The sequence below is a fragment of the Dromiciops gliroides genome, chromosome X (genome assembly GCF_019393635.1).
Source record: "Dromiciops gliroides isolate mDroGli1 chromosome X, mDroGli1.pri, whole genome shotgun sequence".
Classification (NCBI taxonomy): Eukaryota; Metazoa; Chordata; class Mammalia; order Microbiotheria; family Microbiotheriidae; genus Dromiciops; species Dromiciops gliroides.
The window spans coordinates 84371467-84391014 of record NC_057867.1 but is presented as its reverse complement, the minus strand read 5'-3'; the positions used below and the strand labels follow the sequence as shown (position 1 = coordinate 84391014).

Genomic DNA, 19548 nt, shown 5'->3' with positions numbered 1-19548 from the left:
ATGGCGTCCCGGATTTTTTTTTTTTTTTTTTGGAGCGGTTTCGTAATCAAAGAGGCGGAGCTGAAAACGGCTGCTTAAAAATCCTACACCAAAACGTGTGTGAGTATACATACAACCATACATACACACATATAATATATACATAAACTAGTTCAGCAAAGCTACTAGACATGCTACATACATCATATTATCCACCAAAAATACAAAACCCTTCTTCCTCGATATACCAATGCAATAATACAAAAAATTGGGGCAGCTAAGGTGGCACAGTGGATAGAGCACTGGCCCTGGAGTCAAGAGGACTTAAATTCAAATTTGACCTCAGACACTTAACACTCACTAGCTGTGTGGCCCTGGGCAAGTCACTTAACCCCAATTGCCTCACCAAAAAAAAAAATTTAATAGGACATAAGCCCCCAGAAAAAAATCACTGCCATTAATTAAGCCCAAATAAAACATCTTCCAAAAATATTAATATAATATATGCACACTATATATATATAACATATACACACAAAAACCATTTAATTAAAATATTCAACAATTTAAAACATCAAAATATTAAAATACATCCGTTACAGATTATGCAAAAGAATTTGGGAGTCTTGTCATGTAATGAAATGTCAGAATCTCTTTTGTGCCCTGGTACAATAATCTCTCTCTAAATATGCTTTTTTTGCTCACACACTCACATACATACACATAGGTATTTCATATATGCATACACATGTAAAAAATGAAGACTGATTATGCTTAGATCTATCCATATCTGTGTTTATTCTTTTGATATGATTCCTGGCCCATAATCAAATATTTAACAAATATTGCTGCTAAATGGTAAGGAAAGTCTATCTAATGGAAAGTCTAATCTCCATAAGGAAACTTCTATTATTGTAGAGTTTTGGATAAGGTCAAGCTGAGAAGTTGGGATAAATTATACTACAGACCACCAAAAAAATAGGATATAACTGTACTTAGACAATCAGTCATCTTACTTTTTAAAAAAAATTTAATTAATTAATTTTTTGGTGAGGCAATTGGGGTTAAATGACTTGCCCAGGGTCACACAGCTAGTAAGTGTCAAGTGTCTGAGGCTGGATTTGAACTCAGGAACTCCTGAATCCAGGGCCGGTGCTTTATCCACTGTGCCACCTAGCTGACTCCGAGGGTGTAATTCTTTGAAGAGGAATTCCTAAGAACCTCAAACTCCTATGCCAAACCCCCACCTATTTTCCCCATAACATAATTTAAATAAACTGACTTTTTTATGTACAATAAAAATTTAAAACTGTTCAAAGCAGATGGCTATTGGAGTGTAACTAAAATCAAGTATCGTTCTCTTTTTTTTTACTTTATTCTACATATCACTCCTTCCAAATCAAATGACACATCCAAGACTTCTTCTTACACATCTGTAAAGGGGAATATTGGGCCAGGATGTCATAATATGCTTATCTAAAAACTCAACAATCATCTTCTAAAAGGCAAATTTCTTTAGCTCTTCTTTGATGACTTTGGTGAATTCTTACTATACAGCATTGAGGTGTTTTGTTTTTGTTTAATGAGGCAATTGGGGTTAAGTGACTTGCCCAGGGTCACACAGCTAGTAAGTATTAAGTGTCTGAGGCTGGATTTTGAACCCAGGTACTCCTGACTCCAGGGCTGTGCTCTATCCACTGCTCCACCTAGCTGCCTGGTGCATTGAGGTTTTAATAGACTCAGGGAAGAACTCTGGTCTATTTTTTAAAAATCCGTCAGATTTCTCTAATACTTTACCAAAGCAGGTATCAGTTCCCTTGTTTCATCAAAGGTGACCAGAAAGAAAAGTGGCAGTCTTACCATTCTGTAAATGCATTTTGGAAAACTGTTATTAAGTTCCCTGGAAATTTTTAAAAAACAGAGTAAGGCCAAGTAGGAAATAATTTTTTTTTTGTTTAAGACTTTTGTGTTCACTCTGACATGATTTCTCTTAATTGAAAAAACTAAGTATCAAATTGTTGTAAGTTCATCTGCTGACATAAATGGAGAGCTGGATTCAGGTGATATGGGAGAATCAGTGGTAGCAGTGACTATAGCTGGCGAACTGGAAGAAGATTCAACAGAAGGATTATTTCCATCAAAGGTATCTGAATATAAACCGGAAGAAATAAATGTTACAGAAGTTGAGATGTATGCGATGACTAGTTCCACTAAATTATTTAAAAGTGGTCCTCACCCCCGCAAAAAAAGAAATGTGATGAAAAATAGTGCAATTGCTTTTAAAGCAATTACTTTTAAAGGAAGTAGTAAAATTAAGAGGAAAGGAATTTCAATTTAAGATTTTTTTGTTCTTGTGTATTTTTCTTAGGAATGTTGAACATCCTACCGACAGATGAATATTTGATCTCCTAACTGGTACAATTTATATCTTTAATCACTTTGCAGGGAAATGGGTTTTGTGATTTTTATGATTAATCTTAAGATTTAACTAAAAGAGGGGCAACTAGGTGGAGCAGTGGATGGCCCTGGAGTCAGGGGGCAAGTCACTTAACCCCAATTGCCTCACCAAAAACCAAAACCAACCAAACAAAAAAGATTTAACTAAAAGAAAGTTTCCTTTGTTTGCTTCAGTAATTAAGTGGCAGCATGGTATAGTGGAGAGAATGAATGAAAAAGCAGTTATGGAATCCATCTACTCTTCCTGAATGCCCTCTCCTCTGTAGGTATTCATGACCTTGCTTTCTCCAGATTCTTTTCCTATTTGTCCACCCACCCCTAAGTACTTTTGGGGGATGTTTCTATCCTAGTCTACCCTCATCTTTTTTTCTCTATGTAGTAAACTGTTTTCTCACTTCATGAGTTTCCATTGATTTGATAATCATCTCTATACAGATAATTTTCCTAATTAACAGCTCTGATAACCTGCACAACCAACAGAATGATAGATATTTTGAATTATATATCTTGAATTCAACAGATCCAAATATCTTTTCTTCCAAACCCTTTCCTCTTTTCAATTTCCCTAATTTACCACTTCTAACCCAGTTGAAATGTTGATATCTTGACTTGTCACTTACAGTCATTCCACAAGACCAATCACTTTTTTTTTTCTTTTTGGTGAGGCAATTGGGGTTAAGTGACTTGCCCAGGGTCACACAGCTAGTGTCAAGTGTCTGAGGACGGATTTGAACTCAAGTCTCCTGAATCCAGGGCAGGTGCTTTATCTATTGCTGGTGTAATTCTTTAAAGAGGAATTCCTAAAGACCCCAAACCTCAAACCCCTATCCCTACCGAAACCCCCTACCATATTGTCCCTACAACAAAGACTCAAGAGTGCAAAGAAGTCTTTTCACACTTAAGTGTTCCCACAGTCAATGATACAACTATGTGGTCTATGCCATTCCTTAAACAAGACACTCCAATTTCCAACTTTGCATATTTTCACTGGAGGCTTCCCATTCACGGAATGTTTTCCTTTTTAATTCCTGGCTTCCCTCAAGATATAGCTCAAACTGCACCTTCTGCAAGAGTCCTTTCCTGCTTCCTAATCTCCTACCCATTTAGACCACACCCAAGTTTTATTGCAATACTGTGAGTGACCACAGGGAGGGCACCATGGAGGTGTCTCTTGAATAGAGAAAGAGAGTGGGTGCTCTAATTATTCCAATTTTTCATTAGGAAAAGGAAGGCAGACAGAGATTAAATAACTTGCTTGAATTGAGCACCGAATTCAGATTTCCACTGTAACACTTAGCTGCCTATACAACAATATATGTAGGTGATTGTCTTTACTATTAACCCTTTGCTTACCCTTCATATATCCAATCAATTGCCAAATGCTGCCATATTCCACATAACATCTTTCATTTCTCTATTCACAATGCCTCCACCAAAGTTCAGGCCCTTATCTCTTTTTGCCTGGACCAATGCAATGCTGCTTTCCTAGCTTGACTTCATTCTCCACACAACTACCTTAAATAAAATGTTTTTTCATTAATCATAATTCTGGCCTACAATTCTCTATTCAATAAATTCTAGTAGAATCATAGAAAACACACTAGCTGTGTTTTAAAGGGCTTGTCATGTGAAAGAGGGATTTTGTTTTCAAACTGATTAGGAATGTCATGGGGTGCAGAGCACCCCAGAATTTCTCTGGGGCACACGGAGGAATCTTCTCCTGGAGAAACTAAACCAGAGGACAGATAATGCCTAAAGAGATAAACTGAACCAAATCTGAGCTAGCTTGGGATTCCTACCTTTCATTCTCCCTTATCCTGGGGAGATAAATTTGGGTGTGGCTTCAGCCTTTGTGTTCTGAAGAGGGATCCATAGCCACCCCTCACCCAATTCCTTTAGTCACTACCAGTGGGGGATGGTCCTCCACTCCTCACCCAATTCCCCCAGCTACCACCAGTGGGGGATGGTCCACCTTCATTAAAGGAACTTTCCACAGGAAGATGGTCCACCCCCATCAGTCCTCTATAAAAGTACCTTCCGGTCTCCTGTTCGAGGAGATTTGGTACCTCTGAGCCATGTGCTTTATGCCAAATCTCCCCATGAAAAGTCTAAGGATTTCTTTCATGGTTTCCCTCCCCCCACCCTTCCCTTCCCTTGCTCCTAAATAAACTATCACCTTATTCTAACTACGTTTTGTGTGCAAGAGGGTGTAATTCTTTAAAGAGGAATCCCCAGGAACCCCAACCCCAACCCGTACCCCATTTTCCCACTATATCATCAAGATCTAGGATTTTCATCTGTCAGGTGGATAGAGAAAATTATCAAATGGATCGCAATTCTTTGTCCAACCTTCCTTCTGTCATGGGGTGCAAAGCACCCCAGAATTTCTCTGGGGCACACCAAGGAACCTTCTTGAGAAACTAAACCAGAGGACAGATAACGCCTAGAGAGATAAGCTGAACCAAATCAGACTGAGCTAGCTTGGGATTCCTACCCTTCATTCTGGTCTCCCTTACCCTGGGGAGATAAATTTGGGTGTGGCTGGGGCCTTTGTGTTCTGAAGAGGGATCCATAGCCACCCCTCACCAAAACAAAGGCCCCAGCCACACCCAAACTTATCTCCCCAGGGTAAGGGAGACCAGAATGAAGGGTAGAAATCCCAAACTAGCTCAGTCCGATTTGGTTCAGTTTATCTCTCTAGGCTTTATCTGTCTTCTGGTTTAGTTTCTCAAGGAGAAGGTTCCTCGGTGTGCCCCAGAGAAATTCTGGGGTGCTCTGCGCCCCATGACAGTAGTTAAAAATAACTTTGTTTTAACTTTGTTAAACTTTTACTGTTTTCTTCAAGCTTCACAGATATTTCAAGTTTTCATACCCCTAGCAATTCAAATATTATGATGGCCTTGTATGATTAATAACTTTTAATTGATAGATCTTAAGTTTTATTTCAAAATAGGATATTCAACTCTAATTTGTTTTACTATCTGGTGTTATTGTTATTTTAATCTTTTTCTTCCCTTAATATTCTATTTCATTGCCAGGATTGCAAACTTCCATAGCATTCATCTACCTTTTAAATGTTGACCTAACTATATTAATGGTATTTTTAGGCAAAAAGTGTGAATTATCAAAGCCAACCTAAATGAGGTATCGTCTATTTTTTTGTCCTGAAATATATTGTCATGGGGTGCAGAGCACCCCAGAATTTCTCTGGGGCACACCAAGGAAACTTCTCCTGGAGAAACTAAACCAGAGGACAGATAATGCCTAGAGAGATAAGCTGAACCAAATCAGACTGAGCTAGCTTGGGATTCCTACCCTTCATTCTGGTCTCCCTTACCCTGGGGAGATAAATTTGGGTGTGGCTGCGGGCCTTTGTGCTCTGCAGAGGGATCCATAGCCACCCCTCACCCAATTCCTCTAGTCACTACCAGTGGGGGATGGTCCTCCACTCCTCACCCAATTCCCCCAGCTACCACCAGTGAGGGATGGTCCTCTCTCACTAAAGGAACTTTTCACAGGCAGATGGTCCACCCCCATCAGTCCTCTATAAAAGTACCTTCCAGGGCAGCTAGGTGGCGCAGTGGATAAAGCACCAGCCCTGGATTCAGGAGTACCTGAGTTCGAATCCAGCCTCAGACACTTGACACTTACTAGCTGTGTGACCCTGGGCAAGTCACTTAACCCCCATTGCCCCACCAAAAAAAAAAAATCTCTAAAAGTACCTTCCAGTCTCCTGTTCGAGGAGATTTGGTACCTCAGAGCCATGTGCTTTATGCCAATCTTCCCATGAAAAGTCCAAGGATTTCTTTCATGGTTTCCCTCCCCCCACCCTTCCCTTCCCACCTTATTCTAACTACTTTTGTGTGCAAGAGGGTGTAATTCTTTAAAGAGGAATTCCTAAGAACCCCATCCCGTATCCCACTTCCCCCATATCAATATGATTACTGTTACAATTAATTTCTTTTTTTTTTTTTTGTGAGGCAATTGGGGTTAAGTGACTTGCCCAGGGTCACACAGCTAGTAGGTGTTAAGTGTCTGAGGCCGGATTTGAACTCAGGTACTCCTGACTCCAGGGCCGGTGCTTTACTCACTGCGCCACCTAGCTGCCCCTACAATTAATTTCTAATGAAAATGTAAAAATATATGCCTCCCCACCTATTTTGGCGACTTTCGCCAGATATTTAGAACTCTATTTAATTCTCTCTGCAGTATGATATCCAGCTCTCCCTCTTTCTGAAAAAGCTCTCTACCTTTCTCCACATCCCCTGACAGCTCCAGTCTTAATCTGCTCTTCCCCACCTCTAGAAGAAATCCTATACTCCCCCTTGGTGTTTAATTCTTCTGAAATTGGAAAGCTTCTTAGTATCTCTCCAATCCAGATTCAGTTGGATCCCCCTAAACCTCTTCCTTGAATCTTACTCTCTCCCCTTTTCAGAGGCAATTAGGAGCATTAGGCTTATTAAGGACTACCTATCCTTTGGTCTTTTAGCTCCCTGCAATTCCTCTTTCTTGAGCTCATGTGACTGCTTGTCCAAGACCTGAGCAGTGAATGTTCCTGTGATTCCTAGAGCATCTGTGGTCCCTGATGGTATTTTCACCTTTAATTTTTCTAGTGCCTTTTTCAGTGGGTCCTTTGGTGTGAATCGCCAGTTTTTACTTTTTTACTTTACTTTTACCTGGGAAGGCCTGCAGTACACTTGGACGACTGTTCTGTTTCTGGGAATCCCTTCTACTTTTCACAAAATTAAAACCAGAACTAGCTAACATTAAGTTTCCTATAGGCTCCATCGTCTCCAGGATATGGATGAGTTACTCCTTTGCTCCCTGGATCTCCAATTTTCAAAAGCTTACTTCATTTTTCTCACCCCATGCCATAAAGTATCTTGTTCTCACGATTTTAAGTTTTTAGAACATCTGATATTATCCAATAGGCTCTATCTTGAAGGATTAGAGATCTCTACTATCCAAAACCGAGATAGAAAACCCGGATTATTCCTCTAATATATTGATGGTTCCTGTCTCAAATGATGCTGGGTTTGCTATCACTTATACAGAAGAGGTCATTAACCCCTTCCTTTGGCTCTTCAGCACAACAGGCTGAATTTGAAGCCCTGACTCAGGCTTGTGAATTGGCAAAGGAAAACTAGTGAATATTCTTACCAGATAGCAGGTATGTGTTGGGGATTTGGGGATGAATATTTTTACCAGATAGCAGGTATGTGTTGGGGATTTGGGGATGTTAGGGAAATATAAAGGGTTCCTGATGTCCTCTGGCAGTCCTATATATTTAGAAATTGCTTGACTCCCTTTTGTTGCTAGCGGCAGTGATTGTTAAAATGCCAGGACACTCCTATGAAGATTCTCCCCATGACTGGTTAATGCCCTTGTTGATCTGCATGCCAACCCTATTAGTCTGTCTTCCTTTAACATTAGCTGGACCTGACCCCAAGTTAATATTGACCCCAGCAAAGCTTGCTGTAGTCCAAAGGACCATGTCCAATCCCATCCTAGACCAACCAAAACTAGAAGAGTGTAAAAAGGATAAAAACTCTGGGCTCTGGTATGGGTCAAATGGATGCTCAATTCTCCCCAACTCTTTCCATTGACCTATGATGGAATACTTTCACTCTTACTGGAGTCCTGACAAACTGCTTAATTTAATCTGCAAATTTTGGTGGTAAAATTGACATGACCTGCACATGACATTTATCAACAATGTTCTAGCAAGTTATTAAAATCTCCCCTTAGGAAATTTCCTTCAAATCTGGCAGATTGATTTTATTCAACTTACACCTTTTTCTAGTTATAAGTTTGTATTATGGTTTGCATGTTCTCCCATTGGGTAGAAGCTTTCCCTTATAAGAAAGTTATTGCAACAGCTGTAGCCAACTACTAATCAGAAAAGATTTTTCCCACCTGGGGAATTCCTAATGGAGTTCACACTGATTGAGGTACTTCTTTTACTGGTTCAATTGTCTCACAATTGTTAGCTTCCTGGCCTGTACTTCAATAGTTACATTATGCTTACCACCCCCCAATCCTCAGGTTTGGTAGAACTTATCATTGGAATCATTTAAGTTTCAGCTTGGGAAGTTTATGGATGATTTACCATAGCCAAAGGCCTTTTCTCCCTAGTTCTTCTGAACCTTAGGGCAACCCCTTTTGGTAAACATTCTCTTTCATACTTTGAAATCATCTCTGGGTGTCCTCTATGCCTCTCTTCTCCCTCAAGTGACTCCCTCTCCATTAAGGCCTCTCTTCTGTCCTATTGTAAAGGATTCACCCAGACTCTTCATCACCTTAATTATCTTGTGTCTCAGTCATTTTCTAGTGACTCAACCTTAATTCAGTCTAACCAATAGTTGGAACCTGGATACTGGGCCTATTGGAAAAGGATTCCCTACCAAGTGCTGCTGACCAACCCCTTGGCTGAAAGAAATTGACAGTTGGATCCACTTATCACATCTGAAGAAGACTCCCATCCCTGAATGGATGGCCAGACACACTACCAACAACACCAAGATTCACCTGACCAGGAAAGAGAAGCAGACTACATCAGTGTAGACTGCTGTCCCAACTGGACGTGGCCAGAGGATCCTGTTTCATGTTTCAATGCTATTTTTGGTCATCAACAAATTCTGGAATTCCTCTTGACCAAGAGGAGGGAATGAGAACTGCAAAATTTACTGAGAACTGATTTCCCCACCCAGTCCCCTCTTTCCCAGGGAGGTGAATTACCTGAGGCTGACTGTCTGTCATTTCCAGACTCTTGATGGATTTATGGACCTTCTCTCAAGCAACTTGTCCCCTCCCAATGCTCCCACCTTACTCCCTGGACTTTAAAATGGTCCACCTACATTAAGTAGTTTCTATTCAGAGTTAGTAATGCCTATACTTAACTTAGGAACAGTTTTATTATTTCTTTTGTTAAAGGTTCATTTACATTAATTAGCTATTTGTCACTCTGGAGCAATCTTTTGGTTCCCTTTTGTTCTGTTTTGTTCTGTTACCCCATTAAAAACCCTGTGCTCTGTTCTCATCTTTGGATATTCCTAGCTTCCGAGCTTTGCAATACCATGAGCTATAGTTCCTCTGCCCCAATTGAAGACCTTATTTTCTCCTATATTGATTGTTTCCTTAATTTCCAGGTTAACACCCCAAAAGTGAAAAAGAACTATTTATACAAAGATATTTCTAGCAGCTCTTTTTGTGGTGGCCAAGGATAGGAAATCAAAGGAATGCCCATCAATGGGCGAGTGGCTAAACAAACTGATGTATGATGGTGATGGAATATGATTGTCCTCTAAAAAATGAAAAGCAGGATGATTTCAGAAAGGCATGGAAAAACTTATGAACTGATATATAGTGAAATGAGCAGAGCCAGAACATTGTGCACAGAGTCAGCAATAGCAACGATAGTAAAGGGAAACAATTTGCTGGTGAAATCTCAATGTTATGGGATTTCTTTTGTATGTTGAGGGGTTAGCCCTTAACAAGAAGAAGGGATAGGTTTTCATGAGAGTTAGTGAAGGAACTAGAGGCAGAAGGAATCTAGGTATCTGAGATGGAGAAGTGCAAGAGAGCTATCTTCAAACAAATGGCCTCTTTTTTTTTTTTAATAGTGAGGCAATTGGGGTTAAGTTACTTGCCCAGGGTGACACAGCTAGTAAGTGTTAAGTGTCTGAGGCTGGATTTTGAACTCAGGTAATCCTGACTCCAGGGCCGGTGGTGCTCTATCCACTGTGCCGTCTAGCTGCCCCTTCTTTTTTTTTTATAAGATTTTTAGTTCTAAATTTTTGTCCCTCCTTTTCTTCCCTCCCACTTCCCCAAGACAGCAAGCAATCTGATATAGGTTATATATACATAATCACATTAAATATATTTCTGTATTAGTCATGTTGTGAAAGAAGAATCAGAGCACAAGGGAAAGATCTCAATAAAAAAACCACAACAAACCACCAAGAAGTAGAACAGTATGGTTCAAACTACATTCAGAATTCAAGTTCTTTTTTGTGGATGTGGAGAACATTTCCCATCTTGAGCTCTTTGGAATTGCCCTGGATTATTGTATTGCTGAGAAGAACCAAGTCTATCACAGTTGATCAAAACACAATGTTGCTGTTACTGTGTATAATGTTCTCACTTCACTCAGCATCAGTCCACTTAAGTTTTTCCAGGTTTTTCTGAAATCTGCTCATTATTTCTTTATATATATATATTTTTATTTTGCTTTGAATTTTTTTTGCTTGTATTTTTCAAAATATATGTAAAAACAAATGTTAACATCAATTTTTTAAAACTTTGTGTTCCAACTTCTCTTCCTCCCTCCATTTCCACCCCCACCCACAAGAACTCAAGCAATTCAAAATGTTATACATGAGTAGTCATGGAAAAATTCCCATATTAACTAGTGAGAGAACAATAGTATTCCATCACATTCATATACTACAACTTGTCCAGCCATTCCCCAATTGATGGGCATTCCCTCAATTTCCAACTGTTTGCCACTACAAAGAGAGCTGTTATATTTTTGTACATGTGGGTCCTTTTCCCTTTTTGATGACCTCTTTGGGCTACAGACCTAGTAATTGTATTACTGGGTCAAAGGGTACACCCAGTCCCAAATTTTGGCTGCATTGCTTCTGTTTGTACAAAAACTTTTAAATTCAATATAATAATAAATCATTGATTTTGTATCTCATATCTTCTATCTCTTGTTTGGTCATAAATTGTTCTGCTCTCCATAGGTCTGAGAGGTAAACTATTCCTTCGTCTCTTTTTTTTTTTTTTGCGGGGCAATGGGGGTTGAGTGACTTGCCCAGGGTCACACAACTAGTAATTGTCTCAAGTGTCTGAGGTTGGATATGAACTCAGGTCCTTCTTAATCCAGGGCTGGTACTTTATCCACTGTGTCATCTAGCTGCTCCCTCTTCTCCTAATTTACCTTTGGTTTCACCCTTTAGTAGGCTAAATCCTGTATCCATTTTGACCTTATATTGGTATATGGTGTAGTATGGCCTCATATTTTTTCAATTTGAGACTATTTTCTTAGCCTACAGTTTAGTAGGAGGTGGAGGCATGGAAGACTAGTTCAATATATGAACATTAAACCAGACTATGCTACCTTTTTTTTTTTTTTTTTGCACCGGGCAATGAGGGTTGAGTCCCCTTGCCCAGGGTCACACAGCTAGTAAGTGTTAAGTGTCTGGGGCCGGATTTGAACTCAGGACCTCCTGACTCCAGGGCCGGTGCTCTATCCACTGCACCATGTAGCTGCCCCATGGCCATTCCTTTTTAAGAGGTACTCATTTTGGGGCAGCTAGATGGTGTACTCAAATTCGGCCTCAGACACTTAACACTTACTAGCTGTGTGACCCTGGGCAAGTCACTTAACCCCAATTGCCTCACTTAAAAAAAAAAAAGAGGTACTCATTTTCTCTGAATCATAAATGTGTTCAGAATGAGTTCATTCATGGGAAGTTGATTTTAATCATGTGGAAGAAGTTAGGGTAGGCTGCCCCTCACACCTTATTTCTGAAGGGCTTTAGTTGTTTAAATTTATAGCTAGGATTATGTAGCTGAGAATTGCTGTCAGTCATAGTTCTTCATTGAACAATATTGCTGTGATTGTTCAAAAGAACTATGTGTTCTTTTAGTTCTGTTTACTTCACTGTGCATCATTTCATGTAAATCAAGGGTTTTTTTGACATCATCCTGTTTATCATTTCTTATACTACTATAGTATTCTATTACAATCATATAATACAGTTTGTTTAACTGTTCCCCAATTTCCAATTTTTAACCTACACAAAAAGAAGTACTGTAAAGATTTTTGTACAAATAGATCTTTTTATTTTTTGGGGGGATGTCTTTGTAGTATAGACCTAGCTGGATCTAAGAATATGTTGTTTTATAGCCCTTTTGGGATAGAAATCAATTTTCTTGAAAAATATTCTATTTGATAAGAATTTGTAGGAAAACTGGAATTTGTGACTTGCGTATTAAATACTGACAATTAGAAGAAAATCAGATAAAGATGAATTTTTAATAAAAGTAGGAATTTAAGTGATTATATTTTTTTATAAAAAAGAATTTAAGTGATTATAAAAGATTAAATATGTAATTTTTATTACATGAAATTGAAAAGGTTTTGTATGAGTAACATTAATAGAAAATGTTATCCTGGTGAAAAGACTTTGTATCAGAAACAATTCAATATATTTTTGGTTATAGGATGAATTGGGAAGTATCAAGTATTTATGTTACAATCTAGAGTTGCAAAGTAATTGGTGAGGGAATTGGTAAATAGACAAGAGGTGTATGGGAATACATTTGGTTGATATAAAATAAAGTGAATTAAGCAGAACCAGGATTAATAGTATATACATAGGGAGCAACTAGGTGGCTCAGTGGATAAAGCACCGGCCCTGGATTCAAGAGAACCTGAGTTCAAATCCGGCCTCAGACACTTGACACGTACTAAGTGTGTGACCCTGGGCAAATCACTTAACCCTTACTGCCTTGCAAAAACAAAAACAAAAATAATATATAAATAGAGTATGGTGATATTTGAAGTTTTTGATTTTATATTAATATTTTTTGCTTAAAGTAACATTAAGTATACAATTTTTTTTCCCTCTGGGCAATGAGGGTTAAGTGACTTGCCCAGGGTTACACTGCTAGTAGCTGTCAAGTGTCTGAGGCCGGATTTGAACTCAGGTACTCCTGAATCCAGGGCCGGTGCTTTATCCACTGTGCCACCTAGCTGCCCCCTAAGTATACAATTTTAACATTTCAATTTATTTGTTTTAAAAATTTGATTTCCAAATTCTCTTCTTTCCCACCCTATGCCTATTTAGAAGGCAATATGATATTAATTATGCAGTACACATGAAATCATGCAAAATCTTTACATATTAATCAAGTATCCAATTTTTTATTATAGGTACCTTTAACTATTGAAATTGTTGAAAAATTTCAGGTTGGGAAAACAGTGTTCACAAACTTCTATACAGCTCGCTTTTTCTTTTGAAACCAATCATATTACGCAAATTTTCAAATAACGTCTCCGTGGTCCAATAAGAAATTGGTTACATTTTTTTTTCACCCGGGAAAAGGAAGGAGGCGTGGAAACTTTGGGACGTTTAGCGCGTGCCCAGCTTTTCGGCGGCGCGCTTCCTAGTCGCTTTGTAAAAGCCAATTAGAAAATGGCCGCCGCCGCAACCGTGATGAACGAAATGAGAGACGAAGAGGAGAGACAGTGAGTAGTACTGTGATCGCAGTTGGGAACTGCTTTGTAGGGGTGGAGAATGGGTTGCTTGATGTGATTTTAATAAGGTGTTTTGGCAGGGTTGCTTCTTACCCATCCCCCATCCTTTCCACCCTCTCGTTTCTCCTAATAGGCCCTTTCACTCATATACATTTCTTATTCCTTTGCCTTCCAGAGATTTCTGCTTTTCCTTTTTCCACCCGATGCTATACAACTATAGGCCTCACGTATTTAGCAATTCGCATACACCGTGACCTGTTTTTACATATAGCCACACCCTTGCCACATAATCTGTCAACCTCCTAATTTTCCCGTCTCCCCCTTTCAAAATTACTAATATTCATTAATTTGTAACCTTTTCCAGGCCCCTTTTCCCTTAATTTACTTTACTCCTTTCCAATCACCCCTCCCCCTTGCTGCCATTTCTACTGCACAATTTTCCATTAGTGCGTCACAGTGGTTCTTTTCCTTTTTCTTCACCTTAATCAGTTATCATTAACACATTTGCGATATTTTACTGCCAATTTCCATTTAAGATACAAATATAATCACAAAAAATATAATCCTAGTACTCTAAATTTATTTTCTTCCTTTGATCCCTGGCCTATTGCCTAACCCAAATGAAAAGCTTTATTAAAGATTCAGAATACCTACTGATAATAATCATTCAAGAATTAAAAGGTAACTAATTTACATTTTATTTTAAGTACATTATAAACTAATTGATTTAATATTGATATCTTTTTACATACTCCAAATCATTATTATTCTGAAAAACCTTCAAGAAAAATTTAAAAATTAAACTACTTTTTAGAAAATATTAAACCTGCCTGACTTAAAAAAAATAACTCCCATTGAAAAAGCTCCCTACACTCAAATAGATATGAATAACCCCCTCCAGTTTTTAATGTTAAGTTGCCCAAAGTACTTAAAAATTAAATTACTTGCTCATTTAATTCAGTATTAAAATTTAAAGCCAAATTTTACACTTACCTACTACAACACATAATTTCAAGCTCAGTTTTGTAAAATAGAATATGAAAACCAAATCCATAACAAATTTAAATAAAAACTTAAGAGTCCTCTTAAAGCCTGAAAATCACATACACAACATAATAGAAAAAATATTAAATTTAGAGACCTCAAAACCTATATTCATTTTCTATTTCTGACACTTGCAAACTATATAACTACCTCCTAACCCACAAATCATTGATAGTCTCTTAGATTTTTCAACAGTTACAATTTCTTTTACATTTTTCTTACTCAGTTTAACATTCCTAGTTTTGCCTTTTAAATAATCTTTACATTTCTTGACTAAGAATATTCCTGAAGCAATATCCAGCTTTCCAACATCCTTAAGGCTTAAACTAATTCTCTAAACGATATACAAAGAAAGATACATTTATATTGAGATTATATTTTAACTCCATATACATTCTGTTTCTGCCTTGAAAACTACTTTATTTTAAATGCGAGATCAAAAGAAACTATCCCAAATCCTCATCTAAGTAACCCCTCTCAAATTTCAACACTTGACATTTTTTTTTTTACTTACTCCTAAAACTTTTTCTTTAACCTCAAAAACAGGTAGGTGGAAAAAAAAACAGGTAGGTGGAAAAAAAAACCAGGTAGGTGGTAAGATGGTTACAGCATTATACCTGGAGTCAAGAAAATCTGAGTTGAAATTTAGCCTCAGACACTACATAATTTTGTTACTCCCTTCACCTTTCAATATAACATCAGCCTCATAGACAGTTTGGTCTGGTATGTAGTGCAAACTATATACATTTTTATTTCCTTTTCCCCCCATAAGCTATGGCTACATCACTCTTTACATTAATTCCCTTAAGTAGTCATATATATAAGGCCATAACTGTTTTTATTAAAAAATTTTCTTCTTATTACCAAAGAAGTTTAAATAAAATCCACTCATATATAATCCCATCATCAAAATAAAATCTTTAATGAGGAAAGTGGTGCATTTTCAGATACATACTCCTGTATTAAAAAACGTTTCTGCAGAAATTAAAGATATATTCCTTTTCTTTCCCTTTCCCCATTAACAATGAAAAAATTTTTTCCACTCCTTTCCTTCTAGCCCAAAATAAGAATACCAGATCTTGCCCTCTCTCTCTTTTTATTTCCCCTTTTCATATTTTCTTTCATAATTTAAATTGCTTTTGTATGTAATTATTTTCCCCCTACAACTGCTATCCTTCTCCACAGTTTTCATTTTTCTTTCAAACTGAAAAAGCTAAGTCCTTAATAAAATGTCTAATGTGATAATGTTATTTCAGATAGTGTTAAAGAAACTAGACCTGGTACACATTTTTTTTTTTAGTGAGGCCATTGGGGTTAAGTGACTTGCCCAGGGTCACACAGCTAGTAAGTGTTAAGTGTCTGAGGTGGGATTTGAACTCAGGTACTCCTGACTCCAGGGCCGGTGCTCTATCCACTGCGCCACCTAGCTGCCCCTGGTCCACATTTTTTAATTTAACTTTTACAATGGTGATAATATTTTGCCTTTTTTTTTTTTTTCAAATAAATTAACTATATGATGGAGGCCTTATTTACTATTATCCTTTTTTTTTTTTGGTGCGGCTGCAGTGAGTGTTAAGTGATTTGCCCAGGGTCACACATCTAGTAAGTATCAAGTGTCTGAGGCCTGATTTGAACTCAGGTCCTCCTGAATCTAGGGCCGGTGTTTTATCCAATGTGCCATCTAGCTGCCCCTTACTATTATCTTCTGTCGATTTGATAACAGATGTTAAAAATGTAAGAATGTAATAATAGCACCTTCCCTCCAGCATTGAGATAATTATAAAATGCTTAGCACTGTGCCTGGCTATGCAAATCTTAGCCATTATTATTGTTGGTATTATTTCTGATTGATTTACAATTTTTTTTCCTCTAAAATATTTAGACGTACATGGAAAGATGCCATACATGATCTCTAATCTTACATATTAAACATGAAATTATCGAGATCCAAATTTAATTCTTAATGCCTCCGAATCTAGTTGTGGTTTTTTTTCCTATTTTACTTGAGTCTTTTGTAGGTTTAATTAGCAGATTATTGTTTGTTAGTATCATAGGTAAAGTGGGACTAACTAACCAGTGAGTAAATGGTTCTTCTAGGAATTAAGGTATAAAATTTTTTAGCCCAGGCATTTTATGATATCTGTGCTACCCAGAATCTGTTTTTAAATTATTCTTAGGTTTGAAATGTATACTATGGGAATTTCTTTGAATCATTTTGATATACAATTGAAATTAATTTTACTTTGAGTATCTTCATGAATGTTTGTGTAATTTCATGTGTTTTTTAAAATGAATCCTTATAGCCACAGTAAGACTAAAACTAATATAATTCATACTTTTGAACAGTTTCTTCTTCATACTTAAAAAACATTTCCTTCATGGTGTTGGAAATGAGAGGACAGTAAAAAAATTGTTAAATAAGACATAAAAACTGAAATGCGTCCTCATTTTGAATCATGCCTCTTATGAATACCCTTTGTTAGTATTGTCATTCCACTAGCTTCACTTTGCCTACTTCATTATAAACAGAACTCAATTTAACCACTGCTGACAACTAAGAATCAATTTTGGGCAGGGTTAATTTTCCTGAGTTGTACTTTTGTGTGACACTTTATCTGGATTAGAATATAATAGTGTCTTAGTGGCAATGAAATACGTCATATTTTTGTGTGTGTACCACATAATTATAATATTTATATAGTGTTCTAAGGTGTACAAAGCACTGTACATATTATTTCTTTTCATAACATGGTTTTATGTTATTAATATATCTTGTAGTTAGATTACAAAATCTTTCCATCTATTTCTTGAATTATATTACAATAAAACAGCAATAGATTGGAAGATTGTCAGTGTATAACAGAAGATTTAAAGTTACAAATGCAGGCTTTAATTTCCTATTTTATTAGTATGTTTCCACTAGGTCCTAAATAGTAAGGAATTCTTTTTCTCCTAATTTAATGTTTTCTTTTGTTTTTTGGGGGGGCATTCATTTAATATATGAAGATTCATTTATCTTCTATTTTTATAATACACGTAAAACGGTAACTATTTTCACTGACAATACAGAACATTATCCCTAAGAAATGAAGACTTACGCTTGGGTTCCATTTCTGGGGTCTAATTATTAGGCAGTTTTTCCTTGGATGGAGTTGAAGCTTGTCTTTCTGCAACTTCACAAATTGTCCTTAGTTTAGTTTGTACATAACAAACTGTAACTATCCTTTTTTAAAAATAAAATTAATTTTCAAAAAACCACAAAATCTTAAGAGTTCTTTTTTTTTTTTTTTTTTGGTGGGGCAATGAGGGTTAACTGACTTGTCAAGGGTCACACAGCTAGTGTCTGAGGCTGGATTTGAACTCCAGTCCTCTTGAATCCAGGGCTAGTGCTTTATCCACTGCGCCACCTAGCTGCCCGTAAGAGTTGTTCTTTAAGCAAGAAAGGAAGGGGCAGCTAGTTGGTGCTGTGGATAAAGCGCCAGCCCTGGATTCAAGAGTACCTGAGTTCAAATTTTACTTCAGACACTTGACACTTACTAGCTGGGTGACCCTGGGCAAGTCACTTAACACTCATTGCCCCTCAAAAAAAAAAGAAAGAAAGAAAGATAAGAAGGAAAACCACTATATCCTCTGGTTATCTGTTCCTTTTTTGGACAGCATTGTTATGAAATTTTTAATGACTTTAAGCCCTAATTTACCTCTTTGCTAATTTGATGCATCTGACATTTTTTCTTCATTGTCTGTTTTCTCTGGTTAGTCAGGAAAAAAGTTTATGCTGACCAGGACAGAATAAAGAGAAAGCTATGGGGTGACAACAAAAGTAGAAGACCAGTAACCACCTTACTTTAGGCAAGGGAGGGAGGCAAGGCAATGAGCAGTTTATGGTATAAATTATTTTCCTGGTTCTGCTTACTTCACTTTGTATATTCCCAGATTTCAGTGAAAACAATCTCTTTTATCATTCATTCCTTTACATTCTTTTACTCTAATTTCTTCAGCTATTTGAAGTTGAGGAGCACTCTCTTAGTTTCCAGATTTTTTCCATCACAAAAAAATCTGCTACATTTTTGTGTAATATGCATCCTTTTACTTAATGTCAAAATATTTCTGAATCTTATTTCTACATGTTTGCCATCCCTCTCAATTTAATGCCTTGTAAATATGCTAAATATGTGGTTCATTGATAAAAAGTTAAACACTGGCTTTCTAAATTGCAATGTAACCATTAATGATTCTTTGGGTCCAGCCCAGGCTTATATTTTTCTGAATCTAAATCTGTTTTTCACAAGAATAGAATAAAGAAGGTTTTCAGAAGTTCTCTTGGTGGTTTTTGTTTTTTGTATTTTTGTTTTTTCCACTCAGAGGGAATGAATATTTCCTAATATTGTCATTCTTCTTATTTCTAGAGCTAGTGAGTTCTCTCTTTTCTGAATTTTTTATTTTGGGGGGCAGTGAAGGTTAAGTGACTTGCCCAGTCACACAGCTAGTAAGTGTCAAGTGTCTAAGGCTGGATTTGAACTCGGGTCCTCCTGAATCCAGGGCCAGTGCTTTATCCACTGCCCCCTGAATTTTCTTCAGAATTATGATTTCATTTGTAACTGTATTTAAGTTTCAAAAGTTTACATTTTCTTTGGAACAACTGTAATTTATTATTTCCTTTCCTTTTTTTTTTTTTGGCAGGGCAGTGAGGGTTAAGTGACTTGCCCAGGGTCACACAGCTAGTAAGTGTCAAGTGTCTGAGGCTGGATTTGAACTCAGGTCTTCCTGAATCCAGGGCCAGTGCTTTATCCACTGCGCCA

The 19548-nt window shown here is 37.3% G+C and overlaps 1 protein-coding gene across 4 annotated transcripts in view; it reads left to right on the top strand.

The window, feature by feature from the left end:
- The first annotated feature begins 13584 nt into the window (after positions 1–13584).
- LOC122733580 (methyl-CpG-binding protein 2-like) overlaps positions 13585–19548 on the top strand; it is a 49664-nt gene continuing 43700 nt past the window's right edge. For 2 of the 4 annotated variants that reach the window (XM_043974099.1, XM_043974097.1), the window contains exon 1: positions 13585–13696. Coding sequence is in view for 2 of the 4 variants with exons in the window: in XM_043974098.1 (XP_043830033.1) it covers positions 13644–13696 (53 nt within the window). In the remaining 2 variants the exon portion in view is untranslated. The remainder of the gene's footprint in view (positions 13697–19548) is intronic. The other 2 variants (XM_043974098.1, XM_043974096.1) reach the window with 1 other exon arrangement.